This window comes from Ceratotherium simum, chromosome 30 (genome assembly GCF_057802395.1).
Source record: "Ceratotherium simum simum isolate JZ-2026a chromosome 30, ASM5780239v1, whole genome shotgun sequence".
NCBI lineage: Eukaryota > Metazoa > Chordata > Mammalia > Perissodactyla > Rhinocerotidae > Ceratotherium > Ceratotherium simum.
Window position 1 is genome coordinate 20239425 of NC_141929.1, and position 22568 is coordinate 20261992.

At 50.4% G+C, this 22568-nt stretch overlaps 1 protein-coding gene across 1 annotated transcript; it reads right to left on the reverse strand.

Annotated features, from left to right (window-relative positions):
- Positions 1-10107: 10107 nt before the first annotated feature.
- CES3 (carboxylesterase 3) lies at positions 10108-22171 on the reverse strand. The gene is given in 14 exon segments (XM_087420333.1): positions 10108-10303; positions 10410-10488; positions 10632-10658; positions 10661-10780; positions 11444-11591; positions 12687-12767; positions 17853-17990; positions 18384-18485; positions 19154-19258; positions 19360-19513; positions 20045-20178; positions 20346-20484; positions 20591-20795; positions 22090-22171. Coding segments are annotated over 14 exon segments (1710 nt in total).
- Between the last annotated feature and the right edge of the window lie 397 nt (positions 22172-22568).

Consider the following 22568-nt stretch of genomic DNA (forward strand, 5'->3'; position numbering starts at 1 on the left):
GCTCTGGCCGGCCAGCTCTGGCCACGGGCTGGGATGATGTCCACACTGCAGATGTCTGGTGGTAGCTGTGTCTACAGTGTGTGAGCACTGGGCAGTCCTGCTTTTATCTTTCCTCAGTCCCCATCAGCAGGTTCTGGGGCAGGAGAAATTATGACCAGCCCTCCGACCAGCCCACAGCCCTGTCTCTGCCTTGGGTTGACAGGTCATTATAAGTGGTCTTGGCTCTTCAAAAAACTGACCAGCCTGTAATCTCTGCCCAGTTTGCTCCTCTGTTCAATGGGCTTAAATTTGAGCCAGTATGAGCCAAGCTCTGAGTACACAGTAGGTGCGAAGATTGGAGCAGAATACCTGGGCACTTGGCCTCTCAGCCCCCAGGTTTCCTCTCTGTGGATTTAAGGGCCTCAGGCCTCGCTGTTCCCCTCTGTTTTGTCCCGTCTCCTCTACAGGTGCTCCCCAACCCTTCCCCCCACATGCTGACTCTTAGACAGGATCATCAGGGTGGGCAGGCTCTGTGTCAGGTATAAGAAGTCCCCTTCCTACATGGTCACTACCCTCACAGGCTCATAGGCCAGTTGGGGCAGCTGGACCTAGAAGCTACCACACTGTGGGAACCCAGGGGGGCCACTACCCAGGCTCTAACAAGGTTGGTTTATCTGTGTGCACTAAGCATGGGTCACTCAAAGCAAGGGCCAAGCCGGCAGGAGGGTGGAGGACAAGGGAAGGGGGTGGTGGAGAAGGCAGACAAGACTGTAAGTCCACCTGCCAGGCCTGGGGGCCAGTCACATGTAGACTCCCCAACTCAGCTGTGCAGTAGCTTGGCCAGTTCTATGTGGGCCTTAAGGACTGGTCCTGCTAACAGCTAGCCCCGCTCCTGCCACCTCTCCCTGGGGAAGATACAACCTTTCACCTGGTCCACGTGGAAAGCAGTTGTGCCAGGCCAGGCACTAAGTGGAGTGCCTAGGACTCATGTGGGCCCCATCCAATGCTCACATCGGACACAGCAGATGTTGAATGGTTAGCTGGGTCAGCCAGGTGGCCCTGGTGCAACACTACCTTAAGGGTAAGAATCTGGGATTCTAATATGTAATACTAGATGACTCCTTTCATGAGTCACCCAGCATCCTCTGTTCTTTGGGGGAGACTGAGGCCCCATCTTGTCCACTATTGGGCTTTACATGCACACAGACATGTCTGACAAGTGGGGTGGGGTGTCCTTAGAGGTCAGATTGCAGAGGAAGCCAAGGTCCTGGAGAGATGACCCTGTTCTTGGAGCTGGCCTAGCAGTTGGGTCTGTGAAGGCAAAGAGCATGGTTCTGGGCCCACCAGGCTTCTGACCTGACCTCCCGCCCACAGTGGGCAGTAAAGGCTACCTATGAGGGTGGAAGAATCATCTCACTGAGCTGAGATCCTGGGCCCAAGCAGCTCAGCTGTGGGAGGATCCTCACCAGAGTATATTAAGATGGGGGGAGTTACCCTTCTCCATTCCAAAAAGTGTCAAAGGTAGCTGCTGCAGACCCAAGGAGAGTGTGTGTCTGTCAGGATGGTACCATCAAGGAACCTTGTGGACCTTCAGGCTAGCAGAGATTCATAGATGAGCAGCACTGAGGAAGCCTAGAGGCCAATGCCAGGAGTGGGGTAGGGTAGATGAGAGTAGGGGAGTAGAGCCAAAACCAAGCCATGGAGGGTGGATAAAGGACCCCCACTGGGAGGGGCTTGGCCAGTGTGCCTGGCCACCTCTGCATCTGCAGGTGGCTGCTCAGGAAAGTACAGCCTCAGCTCAGCTATGGACTTGATAACTCCTGGGGCCCCTCCACATCCTGGATGCTCCCAAACAAAAGAAGTCCAAAACTTATACCCTGAAAACTACAAAACATTGTTGTAAGAAATTAAAGTAGATCTAAATAAATGGGAAAACATCCCATGTTCATGGATGAAAGGACTTAAGATAGTAATATTCCTTAAATTAGCTACAGATTCAATGCTATCCCTATAAGAATCTCAGTTGACTTCTTGGTAGAAATTGACAAATGGATTCTAAAGTTCATATGGAATTGCAAGGTACCTAGAATGGCCAAAACAATCTTGGACAAGAATAAAGTAGGAGGACTCATAGTTCCCTATTTCAAAACTTATTACAAAGAAATGGTAATCAAGAGAAGGTGGTAGTGGCATAAGTAAGACATATAGATTAACAGATTAGAACTGAGAGTCCATAAATAAACCTAGTGTCTGTGATCAGCTGATTTTTGACAAGGGTGCCAAGACTCTTCAATAGGAATAAGAATGGTCTTTTCAACAAATGGTGTTGGGCCGATGGAGAACCACAAGCAAAAGAATGAAGAAAGTGACGACAACTCACAGAATGGGAGAAAATATTTGCAAATCATATATCTGTTAAGGACCTTGCATCCAGGATATATAAAGAACTCCTACGACTCAACAACAAAAAGGCAAACAACCCAATTCAAAAATAGGCAAAGGATCTGAAGAGATATTTCTCCAAGGAATATATTTAAAAGGCCAATAAACACTTGAAAAGATGTTCAACATCATTAGTCATCAGCGAAATGCAAATCAAACCAAAATTAGATACCTACCAGGGTGGCTAGAATAAAAAGGTGAGATAATAAATGTTGCCAAGGAGTGGAGAAATCTAAATCCTCATAGACTTCTAGTGGGGATGTAAAATGGTGCAGCCACTTTGGAAAACAGTCTGACAGTTCCTCAAATGATTAAACATAAGAGTTGCCATATAACCCAGCAATTCCACTCCTAGGTATGTATCTATCCAAGAGAGATGAAAACAAATATTCACACAAAAACTTGTACACAGAAGTTTATGGCAGCGCTATTCATAACAGCTACAAGGTAGAAAAAACCCAAATGTCCATCACTTGATGATGAATGGATAAACAAAATGTGGTATATCTGTATAATGGAATATTATTTGGCCAAAAGAAACGAAGTACTGATACATGCTACAACGTGGATGAACCTTGAAATAATTATGCTAAGTGAAAGAAGCCATTCACAAAAGACTACATATCACATGATTCCTTAAAATGTCCAGAATAGGGAAACCAACCAAGACAGAAAGTAGATTAGTGGTTTCTTAGGGTAGGGCAGAGAAGTGATAGCTAAAGTGTATGGGGTTTCTTTCTGCGGTGACAAAAATGTCCTAAAATTGACTGTGGGGATGGTTGTACATATTGTGAATATACTAAAAACTATTTAATTGTACACTTTAAATAGGTGAAGTGTATGGTATGTGAATGGTATCTCAATAAAGCTGTTTAAGAAAAGGGGAAAGCTAATATGAAAAAGATACAATACCAGTATTTTGCTGAGGATTTGGATCAACCAGAACCCTCATGCATTGCTGGTGGGAGTGTAAATTGGTCCAATCACTTTGGAAAACTGCTTGGCATTATCTACTCAAATGGCAAAACTATGCCACTATGACTCAGCAATTCCACGTCACTCCACTAACTCCACTAGGTAGAGATATACTGAATGAAATGTGTCCATATGTTCACCAAAAGACATGTGCTAGAAAGTTCCTATCAACACTATTCATAATGGCCCCAAAATGGAAACTACCCAAATGCGTGTTAGGAGAATGGAGAATGTTGTGTATTATTCACACAATGAAATACTCTGCAACAATGAGATTGAATGATCTACAACTACACACAACAGCTTGGCTGCATCTCACAGACATAACGCTGAGTAAAAGTAGCCTGACAAGAAAGAGTATATACTGTATAATTCCGTGTATATTCCATCTCATTGCATCATATACTGTATGATTTTATTTAGCAGGCAAAACTAACCTATTCCATTGGGAGTCAAGACAGCAGTTACCTTCGGTGGGTAGTGACTGGAAAGAGCATGAGGAGGCTGGCTCCAGGGGCTAATAATATTCTGTTTTTTTATTCAGGTGCTGGTGACATACTGGTGTGTTCATTTGTGAAAATTAATCCAGCTATATACTTAGGATTTGTGTACTTTTTTGTATATATGTTATGCTTCAACATGAAAGTTTACTAAAAAAGAAAAGTAAAAGAAAGAGTTGGGGGGAATTTTGTGGAAGGAGTGACTCCTGACAGAATGTGAACGCTGGGAAAGTGCAGAGCTACAGTCTGTCTCTGGAGGGACTCTGAAGGCAGGAGTGAGCTGCTGAAACCTCTCAGCCCCGAGAGAAGGATGAGATTCTATTTTGGGGGAAAAAGACTGGGAATCAGAAAAAATATCTGCTTCAAATGTAACCTTTGGTCACCATATAGTGAAGCAATCAATGCTGGCTCCAGAAGAAGGAAGGGAAGGGCGGCTACGAGGTCTGCTGCCTGAGAGGTGCTCAGGGAGCCTCTCTGGGGACTGAGAGTCACATCCAAGTTACTGGGAAGTATGTTTGGGAGTCCCCAGGGTGTGGAGGAGCCCCTGGGAGTTGTTATCAAGTCCACAGCTGAGCTGAGGCTGTGCTTCATTGAGGAGCCACCTCTGGGTGCAGAGGTGGCGAAGAGCCCTGGCTGAGCCCCTCCCAGGGGGTTCCTATCTGCCCCCTGTGGGTGGGAGGTCAGGTCAGAACGGTGGGCCTAGAACCATGCTCTCTGCCTTCACTCCAGGCCACCAGCTCCAAGCACAGCCTCCTTCTCTCTCTAGGACGCTGTGATCTGGCTCTAAGGACACCCCACCCCCTTGTCAGATATGTCTACCTGTGTCTAAAGCCCAATAGTGGACTAGATGTGGCCTTGGTCTCCCCAAAAAAACAGGGAGTGCCAGGTGACTCAGGAGAGGAGTCACCTAGTGCTACATATCAGAATCTCAGATCTGGCCCAGCCAAGACTCTTTCCAAACATCTTTATTGTTGTTATTGTCATCATCATTATTCATTATTCCTATTGTACAGATAATGAGACTGAGACTCAGAATGGAGAAATGACTTGGCCAAGGCCCTACAGGAAGTGTGAGCTGCATTGCCACAGATGGAAGGTGGCTTATTGCCAGTAGGAAAGTGCAGGAGAACAAAGGATGAGGACATTTGCTTATGCTGTTCCCTCTGTGTGGAATGCCCTTCCCTGCCTTGTCAACCAGGTGAACTCCTAGTTACCCTCCAAAACTCATCTCATCCCCTTACAGGGTGCCTTTCTGGTTGGGCCACACTCCTACAGGACAGAGCCAGACCCCTGCAGCCTCTTACATGAGACCAACCTGCCCAGGATTATTGCATAGACAGGGAACCTAAGTCTTTCTTGAGAGGGAGGGGCCTGCCTGAGCTCATGGAGAGACTCAGCCCAGAGCCTGGCTCCCGACAACTGCCCTGGCTGCCCCAAGTGGGCTTATTCCATGGCCTGGATGTGGCCTGGGATTGGGGTTGCAGAGTAAGAAGCTCAGACCTGAGCCTACTCTCACTGAACGTCGGGTCCAATTAGGAAATAGAGGAATTTCCACCGTACACCTGTATTGTTCAGGTGGCCCTAACATAGGGCAGTCCCAACCCTGGCTTCAGAGGTCCCGGGATACCTTCAGATCCTCTTGCTGCCGCCGCCAATGCTGTCTCTTTCCCAGAACTCTGGCCTGGCATTTCTAGCTCCACTTCCCAGGCCCAGGCTGAAACCCAGGTGTGCCTCCAGCTGGCCACCTGGGGGCCAAGGTGCCGCCCTGCAGGAATGGAGGTCCTGGAGACCCAGGCATGGGTGAGGCTCTGGGAGGTTGGGAAGGGCCAGGAGTTTCACTCATGTTTTGGTGTGAGGGTCACAGAGAGCCTGACCGGGGCTTGCTCCAGTCACACTGCAAGTTACATTCCTCCCAGCCCTCGGGGTGGTGACTTTTGGCAGCTCCCCGCCAGGGGATAGTCCTTACAGAGGCTGGGTGCTAGTTTCTGGGAGTTTGCCCTGGCTCTGTTTCATCCCTTGTCTGCCACACAGAGGTCCCCTCAGGAGGCAGGACCAGGCGGGGATGATCAGACTGCCCACCTAGTCAACCTTGCTGCTCTGAGACCCTGTGATGATTCTAGGTCAGCTCTGAGGGCTGCCTGGTCTCCTAGGAGACGCTAGGCTGCCCATTGCTTCCCACTGCTGCTCACCTCATCCAAGGGGACCCATGGCCTGGCTCAGAGTCTTCACTTCTTTGGGGCCTCAGATGGTGCTGGGGGTGGAATGGGGCCTGGAGACTAGGGAGATGGGTGGCCTGGATGGTGACCCTCCGTGCGTAGGGAGGCTCGACACAGCCCTTTAGCCTACAAGCACCCCCACACCTTCAGACCCAATCAGTGGGTGGTGAGGCCCCGGAGTCTGGTTGGGGGGAGCATTGTGCATGCTGAACAACCCCAATGTCCAGAGTCCAGTCCTGAAGGACAACAGGGGCTTGTGCCAGCATCTGAATGAGGACAGTGCTGGGCTCTATCATCTCTCTGTGGGCTGTGCTGTCACAGCCTGAAGTTGTCACATTGCAAAACTGCTCCCTCTGGGCTTCCCTTGCCAGCCTTGCTACCTATTAGAATCCCAGTCCCTTCAGCCCCCTAGACCTACTCTGGCATCTGGAAAGCCCACTCTAGACACAAGAGCACATTCTGGAGGGAAAAAGACATGCAATTTGGATGCCAGTAGACTTGGGTACGAGTCCTGGCTCTGTCCTCACTCTCTGTGTGGCCTCAGGCAAGGCACTTCCCCTCTCTGATCCTCAGTTTCCTCATCTGTAAAGTGGGGATCCACTCAGGACCGCCGAGGACTGTCCAGAGACCTGAGGGAGAGGATGGACATGAGGAAGCTTGAGCACAGAGGGGAGCTCAGCAAGTCTCCTTGTGGTGAGGCCTGATCAGCTGATTGCCTTGTGCCCTGGGGCCGTGGTCGAGATCCCCAGAATCAAAAGAGGCCAGCTCAGGGACGGTAGGGAGGGGCAACCCCAACTCAGGAGAGGCTCCAAGTGAGCAATGATGACTGAAGGCGCGACAGGTCTGGGGCTGATGGGAAGGGAGGCCGAAGGGCCAATGCAGAGGGAGGAGGGATGTGTGGGCACCACTACTCTCAGGTAACAGAGCTGGTGTTCCCCTGCCAAGTTTCTTTCTGTTCTTGGAATAGCCCTCCCAGGGCCTGAGTAAGCTGGGCTGGGAACCGGGGAAGGAGAGGAGGCAGTGGGTTTAAAATCCAAGAGGAGGGGCTGCAGGCAGAGTAGGGGAGGGGCTTGGATGATGGCTTCCTGAGATCCTAAGAGAGGGTTGGGGAAGAGGACACTCAGCCTGCCATTCAGAACATCACAGGACTCCATCTGCCACCGCTTCTGGACAGCTACAGGCCCAAGAGTTATTTTAAGGTGGAAGAGGCCCATGCCAAAATTATGATGACACCCCCTAACATCCCCCAATTCTTCCATCTTTAAATTGTAGTTGAGGGATCAATATGATCTTTTCAGGCAGTGTGATTGGAGTCTGTGTCCACACCTATTATCAGGGAGCGTTTATTGAGCATCTGCTGTGTGCCCGGCACTATTCCAGGCACTTTACAGTTAATGATCGTTCAATGCTCTCAGTACATCTGTGAAGGGGAACACTATCACTGCCCCCATTTCACAGATGGGAAAACTGAGGAACAAAGAGGTTAAATAATTTGCTCAAGGATACACATCCAGTAAATTGCAGAGCTGGATTGGAACCCTATTAGTGAGCAAGTGTGTGTATGTTTGGTGCTTATCTGTGTCTGAGAGCATCTGCCAGTACCTCGTCTGGGTGGCGGGGTCCAGGTGTCCACATCTGATCCCGCAGCACCCCCTGGTGCTCACACACTCACACAGCTCACACAGGCCTTCCTGTGACTTGGCCACAGGGAGGCTCCCTGGGTCCACGAGTCCCTGCCCTGCAGTGCCCAACAGGTCTGAGTCTGTGGGTGCCCCCTGGCTTGCTCTCCCAAGCTCTGCATGGCTGCTTGGTCCTTGGGGCAGGGCCATTGATCGGCAGGGGAGGGACACTCCGTGAGCCTCAGGGGCAGAGGCTCAGGGAAGAGAGACTAGAAAGGCCAGAGGCCTGGGATCCCTGGAGCGCCCACCTTGTGTGAATTCCCCCCTGGCCACTGGGCTGGCGCCAGGCCATTCCCCACCTCCCCGCATGGAGGAAGCCCTAGGAGCCATGAGGGGAGAGGGGGAGGGAAAGTTGGCAGTGGGACAGGGTCTAAGGCCTTCCCTACCCTTTCCAGAGCCCTCTGGTGATGGTGACACCAAAGCCCATGATAGTGCCCCCCCATGGCTGCCAGATGTGGTGCACCCCCAGGCTTGGTTATTTGTACGTCCAGCGTGGTCCAAAAGAGTCCTTGATTCCCAGCCCACTCCTGCTTGCCTCCAGGTTGCCCCTGGGGAGTCTTCCTTCCCCTCACCTTCGTGTCCCGTCAGTCACCGGGTCTGTCTGTAGACTCTAAATCTAGAGCCCTCCAGTCCCCTCCACCTACCTGGAAACCGGTGCTGGTGCCCTCCCTGCTCTGCAGCCCCACTCTCACCACCACCCCCAACCACTCTCCAAATGGCATATCTGTTCATGTCGCCTTTCCAAGACTCTCCATTACCCTCAAGTCCATGCCCCCGTTGCAGCCCACGAGGTCACTAGTAGTCTGACCTCTTCAGCTGTGCAGAACTGTGTTTCCTCAGCACATCTCAACCTCCAGGCCTTTGTTCCTGCTGTTCCCTCTGCCAGGAACACCCTTTCCACCCGCTCCCTACCCCTCGAGTCTACTACTCTGGCTGCACATTTGAGTTAAGCTCTGCTTGTCCTTCAGGTCTCAGCTTAGGTGTCCCTCCTTCCCCATCCCCCAAGGCAGGGCCAATCTAGGCCTCTGTGCTCCTACAGCTCTTAGTGTCCCCAGGAACACACTGTGTGATTGGGGCCTGCTTCCCTGTCAGGCTCTCTACCAGCTTGTGGGGACAAGCTCCCCTGGTGGAGAGAAGGGGATGAGAACAGGAGGCCTTCAATGTCAGGGAAAGGGCTTGGACTTGCCCTTATGGTGACGGGAGTCACTGGGAGCTTTTGAGCAGGGGAGTGCACGACCCAGAGCCCCTCTGGCTTTCTATCTTCCCTTCCTGCCCCAAATGGACTGCCCAGAACAGAACTGGTCCTCATTCCAAGTGCTTTTCATGTAACCGTCAGTAGACAGGAACTTAGTCTGATTGATGACGGGTATATGTGGGATTGGAGCTGGTAGGATGAGATAGTGGGGGCAGGGGAAGCCATTGTGATACGTATTAATATCCAGATATTTCAAGGGAACAGTGCATTGATCCTTATGAAAAGAAATATTTGCCCCCACTCAAAAACCTCTGGCTGCTTTTCACCTATTGTAGCCTGAGTGGGTAGGCCTCTTCTTTTCTCTGTGACAACAGCCTGACTGATGCACTAGTCCAGACACCCTACCCCAACATGTTCTGTGTCCTGGTAGGTGCTCTGGGAGCTGTGCTGAGCTCCCCCAGAAGTGGTCTCCCCTAGGTGGGAGGGGTGGGAGGATCCCCCCAGGTCTCTGCCTTTGGAGTCTGTCCACCCTTCTGTCCAGGGAGAACAACATCTGTGCAGGACGAGCATAGCTTTGGCACCTCAGGGTCCTGGGTTCATGTCCAGCAGCCACTATTCACTTACTCTCTCAGTCTTTCACTGACTCCAGGTCCCGCCCAATCCTGGTGTGGGAGACGCAGAGTGGGGTCAGGCTGATTTCCACTCTCAGAGAGCGCCTCAGAGAGGGAAAGAGACACAGACCCAGACAGTGCTAGCCTAGACTGGGCTATGCTGTAATGGACATAGACCCAGGGCCAGGCCCAGAGAAGGCAGGGAAGGCTTCCTGGAGGAGGGGGGTCCTCTAGGGAGCTTGAGGAATGAGCTGGAACTTGCCATGAAGCAAATGGGAAACGCTCTTCAAGAAGAGGGAGGAGTTTGTGCAAAGGACCCCAAGAAGGGAAGCAGGTGATGTTTCAAAAGAGCACAATGCCAGTCATGGAGGGGCTGATGCTTTAAGGGACATGACCACAAATCAGCCTGGTTTGGGTAAACATCTCCTAGCAGGGGGAGAAGGAGGCTGCCCTGCTGGGACTCTGCCACCCCTAGGGTAGGGCCCCAGCCAAGAAGGCTCAGGCCCTGCCTCAGAGCTCCTCCTGGGCCTTCCTATTCTTCTGCTTCTGCTGCCACTGCCAGAGCTTGGTGGACAATGTCTCTTCCCAGAACCGCATTTGGGCCTCCTTTAGCTTTTCGCTGACCTGTGGCACCACGCTGATTTCCAGGTATTGCTCCGACTGGTTGAATGGGGGCCAGGGAGGCAGCCCCTCGCCATTGGGTTTCCTGGGTGGGAGGAATGAATGAAGACCAAGGCCTCTTGTGTCGGTCCCCTGGGGGCAGATCTGAGTGGTCTAGGCCCAAAGCCGGGCGTGCCTGCTCACTCACTCACCCTGTCCGGGCAAAGTGGGTCCACTGGGCCATCATGGTGAGGCTCAGCTGCTTCTCCTCCTCTGTGGCTTCTGGAAAGGCTATGGGAGGAACAGTCCTGGATCAGGGTCAGGTGGGTCCTAGGGGAGACTCAAGCGTTCCTTGTGCTGACTGGACACCTCTGTTCCTGCAAGCCCCACCCTGGCCCTGGCAGCCTAGGGATCACATGTCTGTCTGTCCTCACCCAGTAAGGAGCGCTCATCCGTGAGGAAGGACCCCCGAAAACGAAGGCAATCTCAGTCCCATGGTCAGCCTTCACCCAGGCCGGCTTGATCTTCCCAAAAGAACTGGGTCGGTGCTGGAACTCATAGAAAAAGACGGAGACCCCAGAATCTGCAGAGAGAGGGCTGGATCAGAGTTAGGTACTCACAGCCTGATCAGGTCCTACCTTTGGCAAGACAGGCTCATAACAGCACCAAGGCCAGTAATAATAATGATGATGACCAAATGATTGGCAGCAAGCATTTACTGAGCACTTGTGAGGTGTCGAGCACCATTGCACGGGCTTTATATGTAATCGTTCATTTGATCCTCATAACAACTTATGGATTAGATTCTATTATTATTGCCATTTTACACATGAGGAAACTAAGGCACAGAGGGGTTAGGTGTCTTGCCCCAGGTCACTAAGATAGGAATTTGGAGCTGTTCCAGGGCTGTGTTAGGGATTAGCCTCCAGGTTTGGAGGAAGCAAGATTTTTCTCTCAAGAGAATTGCTGAAAGCGGGAGAAACCATTCCTGAGTAAAATGAATCCTTGAGAATCGGTGATGGGCACTGCTGGGTGACCTTTGACAAGTCACTGCACCTCTCTGAGCCTTGGTTTTCTCCTCTGCAGGGTGCCCGGCCAGAGTCACCTCTCATTACTGTGACACTGCATCCCAGAGAGGAAGCAGGGTGTGGGGGTAGCAGTGGGGTGGGGGACCATGTCACCTGTGATAACTCAGCTCCTGGGCTGAAGTGGGAAGGGTGGGGCAGGTGGACAGGGATAGGCTCACCTCGGAGGTTTCTTGAGAAATTCAAGATGGGAAAGTTTATAATAATGTCGCCCAACAGTTCCTGGAAGACCTTGCATTTGCCTTGTACATCTGATCTGCTGTCTAGGTATTCGGCTATGATGGTGGACATCACCTCAGCGGGCATATCCTGGGGCAGGAGGCCAGGCTTAGGCCTACTCAGGTCCCACAGCCACAGCTGACCCTCCCAAGAAGCCTCACACCCTCCAGCCTGGCCTCTTTCATGTCCCAGGGCTCATGTGCCAGGGGCCAGCCACCTGCCTTCCTTGGGGTTCTAGATGATGCCTGGGCAGGATAAAGTCAGAGTTGGAGTCAAATGCTAGCTTTGCAATCACTGCTTGGCTGTGTGACCTCAGACAGGTTGCTGAGCCTCTCTGAAAGTCAGTTCCTGCCTGGGAGAGTTGTTTGGCAGCCTATGTGAAGTCCTTAGCAGAGGGTCTGGCTTGGAGCAGGTGCTCAGTTGAAGTTAAGCAGGAAGTTGGTGAGAGAACAAATCATGGGGGCTCCCCACAGCTCCAGAGAGTAGTGATGAGGTTGTGTGAATGGGGAGGGCTCTGGAGGTCCCACAGAAGGGAAATGTGCAGAGATTGAGCACCTCCTGGGTACCGGCTCCCTGGAAGACTCTTCAAAAGCAGCATCCAGTTTCCTTCTTACAACAGCTCACGTGGGTGGGAATTATCATCCCCATTTACAGGTGAATAAATGGGCTCAGAAGGGTTAGGTTAACTGTGGACAAGTAGCCAGGGTTGGGATTTGACCCCAGGTCCACCTGGCTCCACATCTGACAGCGTGATCTTAACAGCTGAAGCTCTGGGATCAGACAGAGCTGGCTCAAGCTCTGCCTCTGCCCTTTACCCACCATGAGACCTTTAGCTTCAGTTTCCTCATCTGTAAAATGGGGATGATGGAAGTTCCTACTTGACAGGCTTGTGATGAGGATTGAAGGAGATGAATGCCTGTCCTAATGCTCAGCACAGCACAGTCTCTGGCATAGTATGTGCTCATTAAGGGACAGTCTAGGATGACAATGATGATGATGATAATCTTCCTCTAAGAACCACATTGACTCATATCCAAGGGGATTCTTGGGTGGAACTAAAAGTTAGCAGTTGGACCAAGGCACTTTGTGGTAGGTGGGTAGCTGCGGGTGTTGGAGGGTAGGAGCAGAGACTATGCTGGGTAGGAGGACACCCACTGGACCACCCCTTCCTGCCTTTTGTCTCACCAGAGTGCTGAACATGGGCCTCAAGGTGGTCAATATGTCCTCCAGGTTCATCTGCTCCATCTTGTCCAGGAAACCCCAGCCCTGTGGGGACACCAAGACCCTTTCAGTATGGCTTGATCACTGCCCCAGTTCCAGCCACGAACAGGTGAGTGTTCACAGCCCTGTGCCCATGAACTCGTTATAGAGCCAAGTGTGACCAAACCCACAAGTCCACAGACCCGAAGAGATAAACTTCATACCAGAGGGAGAGGAAGCAGCATCAAAAACAGCAGGCAAATGGTTAACAGCAACCCCAGAATTTGTTCCACATTTTCACAGAGTAACATCAAGACCCCCAGGTGCTGTAGCAGGGGCTACAGGAAAAGTTAAAATGTTGTCTTTAAAGTCAAATGTTGGCTTTGTATGTTACAGTTTTAAGGGCACAGTCTCTGGGTTCAAATCCCAGCTCTGCCACTTACTAGGTGCATGACCTGGGGCCAGTTACTTAAACTCTCTGTGCCTCAGTTTCTTAATCTGTGAAAGAGGAATGACAATAGCCTCCTCATAGGATTGTTGTGAGGACTGAGTTACTACATATAAAAGCCCTGACACAGAGTAAGCAGTGTGGAAACGTTAACTGTTAAAGTCAGTTTCATGGCTGGTAGGCTCTTTGTTAATCTTTGTGAGAACAGGAACAGAAACTCCACAGATGAATAAACACAAAGGGTGTACACCCAAAGGGCGATATTAATCTTCACTAGAAATTAAAGGACTAAACTAAAGGCTATAGAAGCTAAAGTAGCAAAACTTTTTAAAAATGTTGGTCTACAAGATCAATATACAAAAATCAATTGTATTTCTATACACTAGCAAGGAACAATCTGAAGATCATATTAGAGAAACAACTCCATTTACCACAGCATCAAAAAGAATAAAATACTTAGGAATAAATTTAATAAAGGGAGTGCAAGACTTGTACATTAAAAATTAGAAAACATATACTTGATGGGGCTGGCCCAGTGGCGTAGCGGTTAAGTGCGCGAGCTCCGCTTCGGCAGCGCAGGGTTCGCAGGTTCGGATCCTGGGCGCACACAGATGCACCACTTGTCAAGCCATAATGTGGCGGCGTCCCATATAAGGTGGAGGAAGAGTGGCACGGACGTTAGCCCAGGGCCAGTCTTCCTCAGCAAAAAGAGGAGGATTGGCATGGATGTTAGCTCAGGGCTGATCTTCCTCACAAAAAAACAAAAAAGAAAACATACTTGAAAGAAATTAAAGAAGACCTGACTAAATGGAAAGACATCCCATGTTCATGGGTCGGAAGACTTAACGTTGTTAGGATGGCAATTCTTCCAAACTGATCTGCAGATTCGGCATGATCCTTATCCACTCAGCTGCTTTTTTGCAGAAATTGACAAGCTTATCATAATTCATATGGAAATGCAAGGGACCCAAATAGCCAAAACAATTGTTATGGATTGAGTTGTATCTCCAACAAAAACAAAGGTGGACTCATCAGCCCCAGTACCTCAGAATGTGATCTTATTTAAAGATAGGGCCTTTACAGAGTAGTCAAGTTAAATTAAGGTGATTACAGAGGTAATCATTTGGGTGAGCCCTAGTCCAGTATGACTAGTAACCTTGTGAAAAGGGGAAATTTTGACACAGAGACAGACAGTACAGAGGGAAGACAATGTGAAGACGGAAGGAAAAAGCCAAGGAATGCCTGAGGTTACCAGAAACTAGGAGAGAGGCATGGATTCTTTCTCACAGCACTCAAAAGGAACCAACCCTGCTAACAGCTTGGTTTCAGAGTTCTAGCTTCTAGAACTGTGAGACAATTAATTTCTGTTGTTTAAGCCACCCAGATTGTGTTCCTTTGTTATGGCAGCCCTAGCAAAGGAATATAGCAATCTTGAAAAAGAACAAAGTTGGAGGGTTCACACTTCCCAATTTCAAAACTTACTAGAAAACTAGAGTGATTAAGATAGTGTGGTAGTGGAATAAGGATAGACGCATAAATTAATGGAATAGAATTGAGAGTCCAGAAATAAATCCCTACATTTAGGACTGGCCCCGTCACATAGCGGTTAAGTGCGCATGCTCTGCTGCTGGCGGCCCAGGGTTCGGATCCCGGGCCTGCACCGACGCATCGCTTGTCAGGCCATGCTGTGGCGGCATCCCACATAAAGTGGAGGAAGACCTGCATGGATGTTAGCTCAGGGCCAGTCTTCCTCAGCAAAAAGAGGAGGATTGGTATGGATGGTAGCTCAGGGCTGATCTTCCTCACACACACACAAAAAAAGCCTATATTTACAGTCAATTGATTTTTAATACAGGTACCAAAGCAATTCAATAAGGAAAGAATAGTTTTTTCAACAAATGATGCAGGGAAAACTGGATAACCACATGCAAAGGAATCCCTAACTCACATCATATACAAAAATTAATGTCAAATGAATCATAGACCTAAATGTAAGAGCTAAAATTATAAAATTCTTAGAAGAAAATATAGAGGTGAATCTTTATAACTTTGGATTAAGCAATTGTTTCTTAGATATGACACCAAAAGCACAAGCAACAAAAGAAAAAATAGATTGGACTATCATCAAAATGAAAAAGTTTTGTGTTGCAAAGGACACCATCAATGAAATGAAAAGACAACCCATGGAATGGGAAAAAAATACTTGCAAGTCATACATCTGATCAGGGACTTGTATCTAGAATATATGAAAAACTCTTACAACTCAACAATAAAAAGATAAATAATCCAATTTAAAAATGGGTAAAGGATTTTAATAGACATTTCTCCAAAGAAGATGTAAAATGGCCAATACACACATGAAAAGATGCTCAACATCTTTAGTTATTAGGGAAATGCAAATCAAAACCACAACGAGATACCACTTCACACCCCCTAGGATCACTATAATCAAAACGAAAGACAATAACAAATGTTGGCAAGGATGTGGAGTAATCCTTATACATTGAAATGTATACATTTATATACATCCTTATACACTGAAATCCTTATACATTGCTGGTGGGAATGTAAAATGGTGTAGCCACTTTGGAAAACAGTTCAGCAGTTTCTCAAATGATTAAACACAGAGTTACTATATGACTCAGCAATTCCACCCTTAGGTATACAACCAAGAGAAGTTAAAACATATGTTTGCATAAAAACTTGTCCATGAATGTTCATTGTAGGATTATCCATAATAGCTGAAAAGATGGAAACAACCCAAATGTCTGTCAACTGATGAATGGATAAACAAAATGTAGTATATCCATACAGTGGTCTATTCAAGCCATAAAAAATAATAAAGTACTGATACATGCTACAACATAGATGAACCTTGAAAACATGACATTAAGTGAAAGAAGCCAGACACAAAAAATCAGATATTGTATGATTCTATTTACAGTCATGCGTCGCTTAACAATGGGAATACATTTGAAAAATGCGTCAGGCGATTTTGTCGTTGTGCGAACATCATAGAGTGTACTTACACAAATCTAGATGATGTAGCCTACTACACATCTAGGCTTTATGGTACTAATCCTATGGAACCACCGTCATATATGCGGTCCGTCATTGACTGAAACGTCATTATGCAGCACATGACTGTACATAAAATGTCCGGAATAGGCAGATCGGTAGATTTGACAGAAAGTAGATCAGAGACAAAAAGTAGATTAGCGGTTGCCAGGGACCAAGGCAGGGAGGAATGGGAAGTGACTGATAATGGGTACGGGCTTCTTTTTAGGGTGTTGTAAGTGTTCTAGAATAGGATAGTGGTGATGGTAGCACAACTTTGTGAATATACTAAAAACCACTGAATTGTACACTTTAAAAGGGTAAATTTTATGGTATGTAAATTATATCTCAATAAAGTTGACATTTTAAAAGTTATGGTCTGCAAATGCTGGTAAAGTTACAACAAAACCTGTACACCCAAGCTGCTGGCAGCTGTTTAAATTGGAGTAGCAGTTTCAGAAAGTGCTACGCCAGTGGTAATATGTAAGAAGTGGCAAGATCTCCATAAAGGGTATGAATTACTTTCCATGGCTAAAGCTTTCACCGTGGATATTTCGTAAACATCTAGTTGGCTAAAAAATATACAGTTGTGCTCATATGGATACAGGGGGAGTGGGGGGAATGCCTTCACCATCAATGAGGTGAGCAGCCCTCTGAGCCACCCAATTCCTGAGAAACATCCTTGGCTACAATTCCTGGGCACAGCATTCACACCAGACAGATTTGCCCAGGTCTTGGGACCCAGCCAGTTTGGCTCTCTTGCACCATTATACTCGTAACTTTAAGTTGACAGCGTGGCAGCAAGGCTTCCTCCCAGTCCAGGACACTGTTTCTCCTTAACTCTCTTCTGCCATTACACACACACACACACACACACACTCCTGGCCTGGCCTAGAAACTTCTACAAGCTTCGTCCTTGAGTGTCAAGATTGTGTGAGCCTCTCATCCAGCAAGCACCCAAATGCCCCTCCTAGAGATTAATTCCAAAGGAATAAGTCAGAGGACAAAGGCCGTGGACATGAAGCTGTTCACTGAACTCTTAGATTCAGTGGTAAAAACTAGAAGCTGCCCAAGTGCCAAAATGAAGGAACTTTACGATGGGACCCTCCCTTTGTGGAAGGTTTTGCAGTCATTACAATCGATTGCCGTGAAGATGGGTAGAAGGGTGAGAATGATATGACAAGATGCTCAGAAGGAAAGCATGATGTTGACACTCTGTGTGGGGAGTTCTGTGCACCTGGAAAGGACTGGAAGGCACTTGGGCCATGACTTAATGTTTCTGGCCCAGTGGCTTAATGTTTCTGAAGCCTGAGCATCTCAGGTACTTAGTCTCTCAGGTACGGAGTCATGCTAATCAGTCTCACAGAGCCTGATATATAAACCAGACATAAAGGCATGAATATGCCTTGGATCAGCATTGCCCAGAAGGCCACTTAGTGCAAAAGCTTGGCCCCAAGAAGGATACATTTGCTTTGGGAAAATTAAGCTGGGTAACCTTGAGTAAGTCCCTTAAACCTCTCCGATCCTCAGCTTTCTGACCTGTTGAGTGGGAGTGCTCCGCTCACAGGCTATGGTGATGATGTTGGGGTGGAAGAAGACTGGCTGGGGCAGGGCCTTGAAGGGCACAGGGGCCATAGGACACTCACTCTGGGGATGAGCCAGCTAAACTCATGATTGTTGAAACCCAGGAGGAAGGGCACAGAGTGGAACAGCCTCTCCCTCAGGAGCTCCTTGGGGTTCTTGGGAAAGAAGTTGCCATCAATGGTGTAGGAAGCTACAATTCTCTGCAGGAGAAAGCAAGACAGGCCTCCCAGTCACGCCCAAGTCTCAAAAGATGGGACCCCAGAGGCCACCCGGCTGCATGCCTGAGTGGGTGAGCCTTAAGGGAAAGAAAGGGGATGGAGGCCACCAGGGTTAGAGGACCCAAGGGGAGTCAGGAGACCAGGCAACTGATGCTTCCAGGCAGGCCACTTCCCTGGAAGCCAGGGCTCACCCTCGGGGCTGCGGTGGCCCTCCGTTCATGCTCCCAGGCCTAGTTGGGCCCTCAGCCCCTTCCCCTCATGGGTGGCTGCCCCAAGCCTCACTCCAGACTGCTGATTGTCCCTCTGTTCCCACAGGAGCTGGACAGGACCCCCTCTGTGCTATTGCCCGTCACCATCCCCCAAGGGTGGGCATACCGACATCTTGGGAGGGATCAACTCCTTGTCTGCCTTCTGCCGAAGGCACGGCAACATCTCAGCCGAGGAATTAGAGCTGCAGGCCAAGAAGTCCACGAAGCTCTGGGGACAGACAAAAGGGTCTTCCCTCCCTCTCACCCATCAACCCCCACCTTCCAGCCCTCCGCCTCCCGTAGAGAGATGCATCTGTAGGAGAGCTGGGGCACCGATGTCAGAGATGGGACTTCAAGACCAGCAAGACACCTGCCACCATCCCTGAGAGGCCTTCCTTGCCCACCAGCTTGGGTGGTCCCCAGGGTCCCCATGTGTCCCCCATTGCATCACACTGTCATTATCTGTGTGTGTGGCTGAGTCCCCTTTATCCCTCCAAGAACAGTGTCATTATCTAGTTAACTATATTCTCAGAGCCAGTGGCGTCAATAAAGTTTGGCGGAGTGAATAAAAAAATGAGATAGGGTTTAGAGGGGGAGGGATTCCAGCACACCCAGTCTGGCAGGGAGGGGGTGGTGGAAAGTGCTAAGGCTGGAGCAGGGTTGGGGAGTCAATGGGAAGTGAGGCTGGAGAGATGGGTTCCTGAATTATCTCGCATCCAGCTGGCACTGGTGGTTTTCCCTGAGCATCCAATGGCCCTGTGCTTCCTTCATCCCGGTGAGTCCCTCTTAGCCAACAAAGAGCTCCCTACTGGTAACACCCCCTCTGGGACTCCAGGGCAAGCACAGGGTGGGGTGAGGCAGGTACATGGTGGGTAACAGAGTGAAAGAAATGCAGACCTGAGCCTGGGGCCATGGGTCAGAATCCAGTAACCCCGGCATGGTGATGACTCCACTCTGTGCTATGGCTCTGTGGAACAGCCCTGCAGCCAGCGGGGACAGAACCTGTGGGCAGTGGAGGACAGAGGGCTGTGAGAGGAGGGCAGAGGAGCTGGGAGGTCTAGGACCACAAGAGACACCATTGCTAGCCCCCTGGGGTGACTCACCAGGGCAGAGACAATGCAGGCACCGGCAGATCCGCCAAAGATGGTGACAGAGTTGGGGTCACCCCCGAAGGGGGTGATGTTCCCCTGCACCCAGCGCAGAGCAGCCACTACATCTAGGAAGCCCCAGTTGCCAGGTGCATGCTTGTCCCCAGTGCTGGTGGTAGAATGGGGGAGTGGTTAGTGCGGACTGGCTCCCCCTGACAGATTTTCCTCAGCCTTTGCAGGTTTGCTTTGAACTAGCCATTAGGACTCCACACCCTCCCCTGCTCCCCAAGTCTGACTTGGCTATGAGCCACACTTGGTATCCACATGCCCAGCACATGGTGTGGGTGGTCCTGGCTGGGCAGCCTGCCCTGGCTCTCGAGTGGCTGGCAGAGCTTGTTGTTCCTTGCCCCTACCCTCTGCTGGGATCCTGGCCCCAGACCAGAGCCAACGCCTTCTGCCCAAAGGACCAAGTTCACTGTATAATTCTGGTTTTGGTTGAGCTCCTCCACCAGAGTGGAGCCTCAGGGAGCACTCTACTCTGCCCCAGACAGCGTGGGGGAGGGGCACTTGGTCTGCAGCCCCTCTGTTTGCCTGAGAGATCTCCATTCAAGCTCTGGACTCTCACCCTAGATCCCCAATTCCTCTCACAAGCTGGCCTCTGCTCAACGCAGTCAACACAGCCCGTGCTCTACCACCTCACCTGAAGAAGCCAAGGAACCCCAGGCGGTACTGGACTGTGACCACTACCACATCTCCATAGGCAGACAGGGCTGACCCGTCCTGGGAGGTGGCAGCGCCAACCATGAAACCGCCCCCATGGATCCATACCATGACCTGCAGAGATGGCGCTGAGGCAGTTACCCCCAGCTCTTCGGGCCCCAGCTGCCCACGCACCAGCCCAGGGCATTCTTGGGACCCTTGGAGAGCTTTGGGGGCAGGGATGGGGAGGGGGCAGGCCAGGCAGAGCTGGATGGGTGGACAGTGCCCTCTGGGCTGCACACCGGCTTCCCGGCCCCTGCAGTGGCCTCAGCCGGGCTGTAGATGTTGAGGATCAGGCAGTCCTCCGAAATAGGGAAGATCTGGTGCTTTCTGTTCAGCATGAATCTGCCGTTGTTCATTCTCTCCGGATCTTGAAGGCACCTGCGGCCAAGAATGAGCCCGAGGGCCGGCGGGTCAGTCCTACAAGCTCCAGCAGCTGGACCTCTGCCAACCTGCTCACTTGCCCACCTCCACGGGGGCTACTCACATTGGGGGGGCAGTGCTGGCATCTCGCACACCCTCCCAGGACTGCGCTGGGCGCGAGGCTGAGAACCGGCCAGGCCCCAGTGGTGGCTGGGCAAATGGGATGCCCAGGAAGACATTTACAAGGCGGTCTGTGCCCTTCACGCCCACCTGTCGGCCTCGAACGCGGCCCAGGGTGGTGTCCACTTCAGGCTGAGCGACCTCCAAACCTGAGGGCAGGACAGAGGGGCCATGGCGGATGGGACGGCAGATGGACTCATTAAACATTCACTCTCTGAGCATCTGCTATTCCAGGCCCTGTTCTGAGCACTTGCGCACAGCACTTGGACTAAGCTTCCCAGCAAGCCTGTGAGATGGGCCTTATGATTAACCCCTACTTTCTCCTCCCTACTCACTCTCCTCCAGGCCACACCAGTACACCGAGGGAAGGAACCAGGCTCTTCTGGGACCCACAGACCTATTTGTGGGGCCTTGGGTCTTGGGCCAGCCACTCACCCTCTCTGAACCTCAGAAGACTCATCTGCTAAATAAGATGTGATGACCATGTCTTTTTATTTTATCTCTTCTGATATTTTGACATCGGGAGCCTTGCTGACCTGGGAGGGACTGCCCCTCCCAGGGCTAGCCAACTCTTCGAAATAGTAAATAACTCACTGGGAAGTGAGACTTTTATTTTTTATTTTTTTTTTTTAAAGATTTTATTTATTTATTTTTCCCCTCAAAGCCCCAGTAGATAGTTGTATGTCATAGCTGCACATCCTTCTAGTTGCTGTATGTGGGACTCGGCCTCAGGATGGACGGAGAAGTGGTGCCTCGGTGCGCGCCCGGGATCCGAACCCGGGCCACCAGCATCGGAGCACGCGCACTTAACCACCAAGCCACGGGGCCGGCCCGGAAGTGAGACTTTTAAACGGGAACCAACCAATCCAGATCCCACCCGCCCTCTGTGGGGCCCTCGGACTTCAGGCCACTAATCACCTGCCCTAGTCACTCCAGAACCAGGTACCAGACACTAGGGACAGCCCCATGCCCCAGGGCCCACTGAAATTATTCAAGCTAGCCAATGCTAAACCTGCTCAGCCTGCCTCACCCATTCCTTTCCCAGGAAACAACCACAAGGCTCTTGCCCACATTTTTCCCTCACCTTCTGCTTCCTTGCATGCCTCCTGCCTCTAGGCAACTGTGGGTAAACTTCTTTCATGACAGTCATTTCTGTGTCTGTGTCTTACTGATTAAAACAAATCCCAGGGCCACTTTAAAAGTAAGGACAATCATGTTGCCTGGCAGGGCTATGTGTGTATGCCCATCTCATACACAACAGCGAGGGCAGACCCCCTGCCCAGACAGGATGCACAGCCCCTGGCATTCCTATGAACTGAGGGCTCCTTCCCTGAGCAGGCTGCCCACTCCTCCCTGTCCCTACCTCACTCTTGCCCCCTCCCCCCAAATCCTCCCACCAACCCAAAAGCTCCCACCTCTGCAGGCCCTGTAGCTGTGTCTTACCAGGGGCTGTGGCAGGGAATGCCAGGAGCAGACAGGCCACCGCGACCAGGACCCTGGATCCAGTTCTTACCACTGTCCCCATGCTCCTCACTCACAACTGACTGGGCGGAAGTGGGAGAATGTAGAACAAGGTCCTTGCCCTTCGGCACAACCAATCTCTAAAGGATTACTTCATGAAAACTTCAGTGGACTTGCCCACCTGGCTGGTGGCCAGCCCTAGGTCTAGTGCCTAGTGCTCAAGCTGGGAGAGGAGGGGGTTGGGACTGGAGAGTACCCCGAAGGGGCCTGGATGATATGACAGGCCTAGGCACGCGAAGAAGCCTGGGTTTGGGGCTCTACAGCCCTGGGTTCAAATCCCTGCTCTCTTGACTCAATGACTTCCATGAGACACTGTGCACTCATTGTAAGATACACACATTACCAACCTGAGGGAGTGGCGGCCAATGACCCTGGCGCTGCTCCAAGTGAGCCAACAGTCC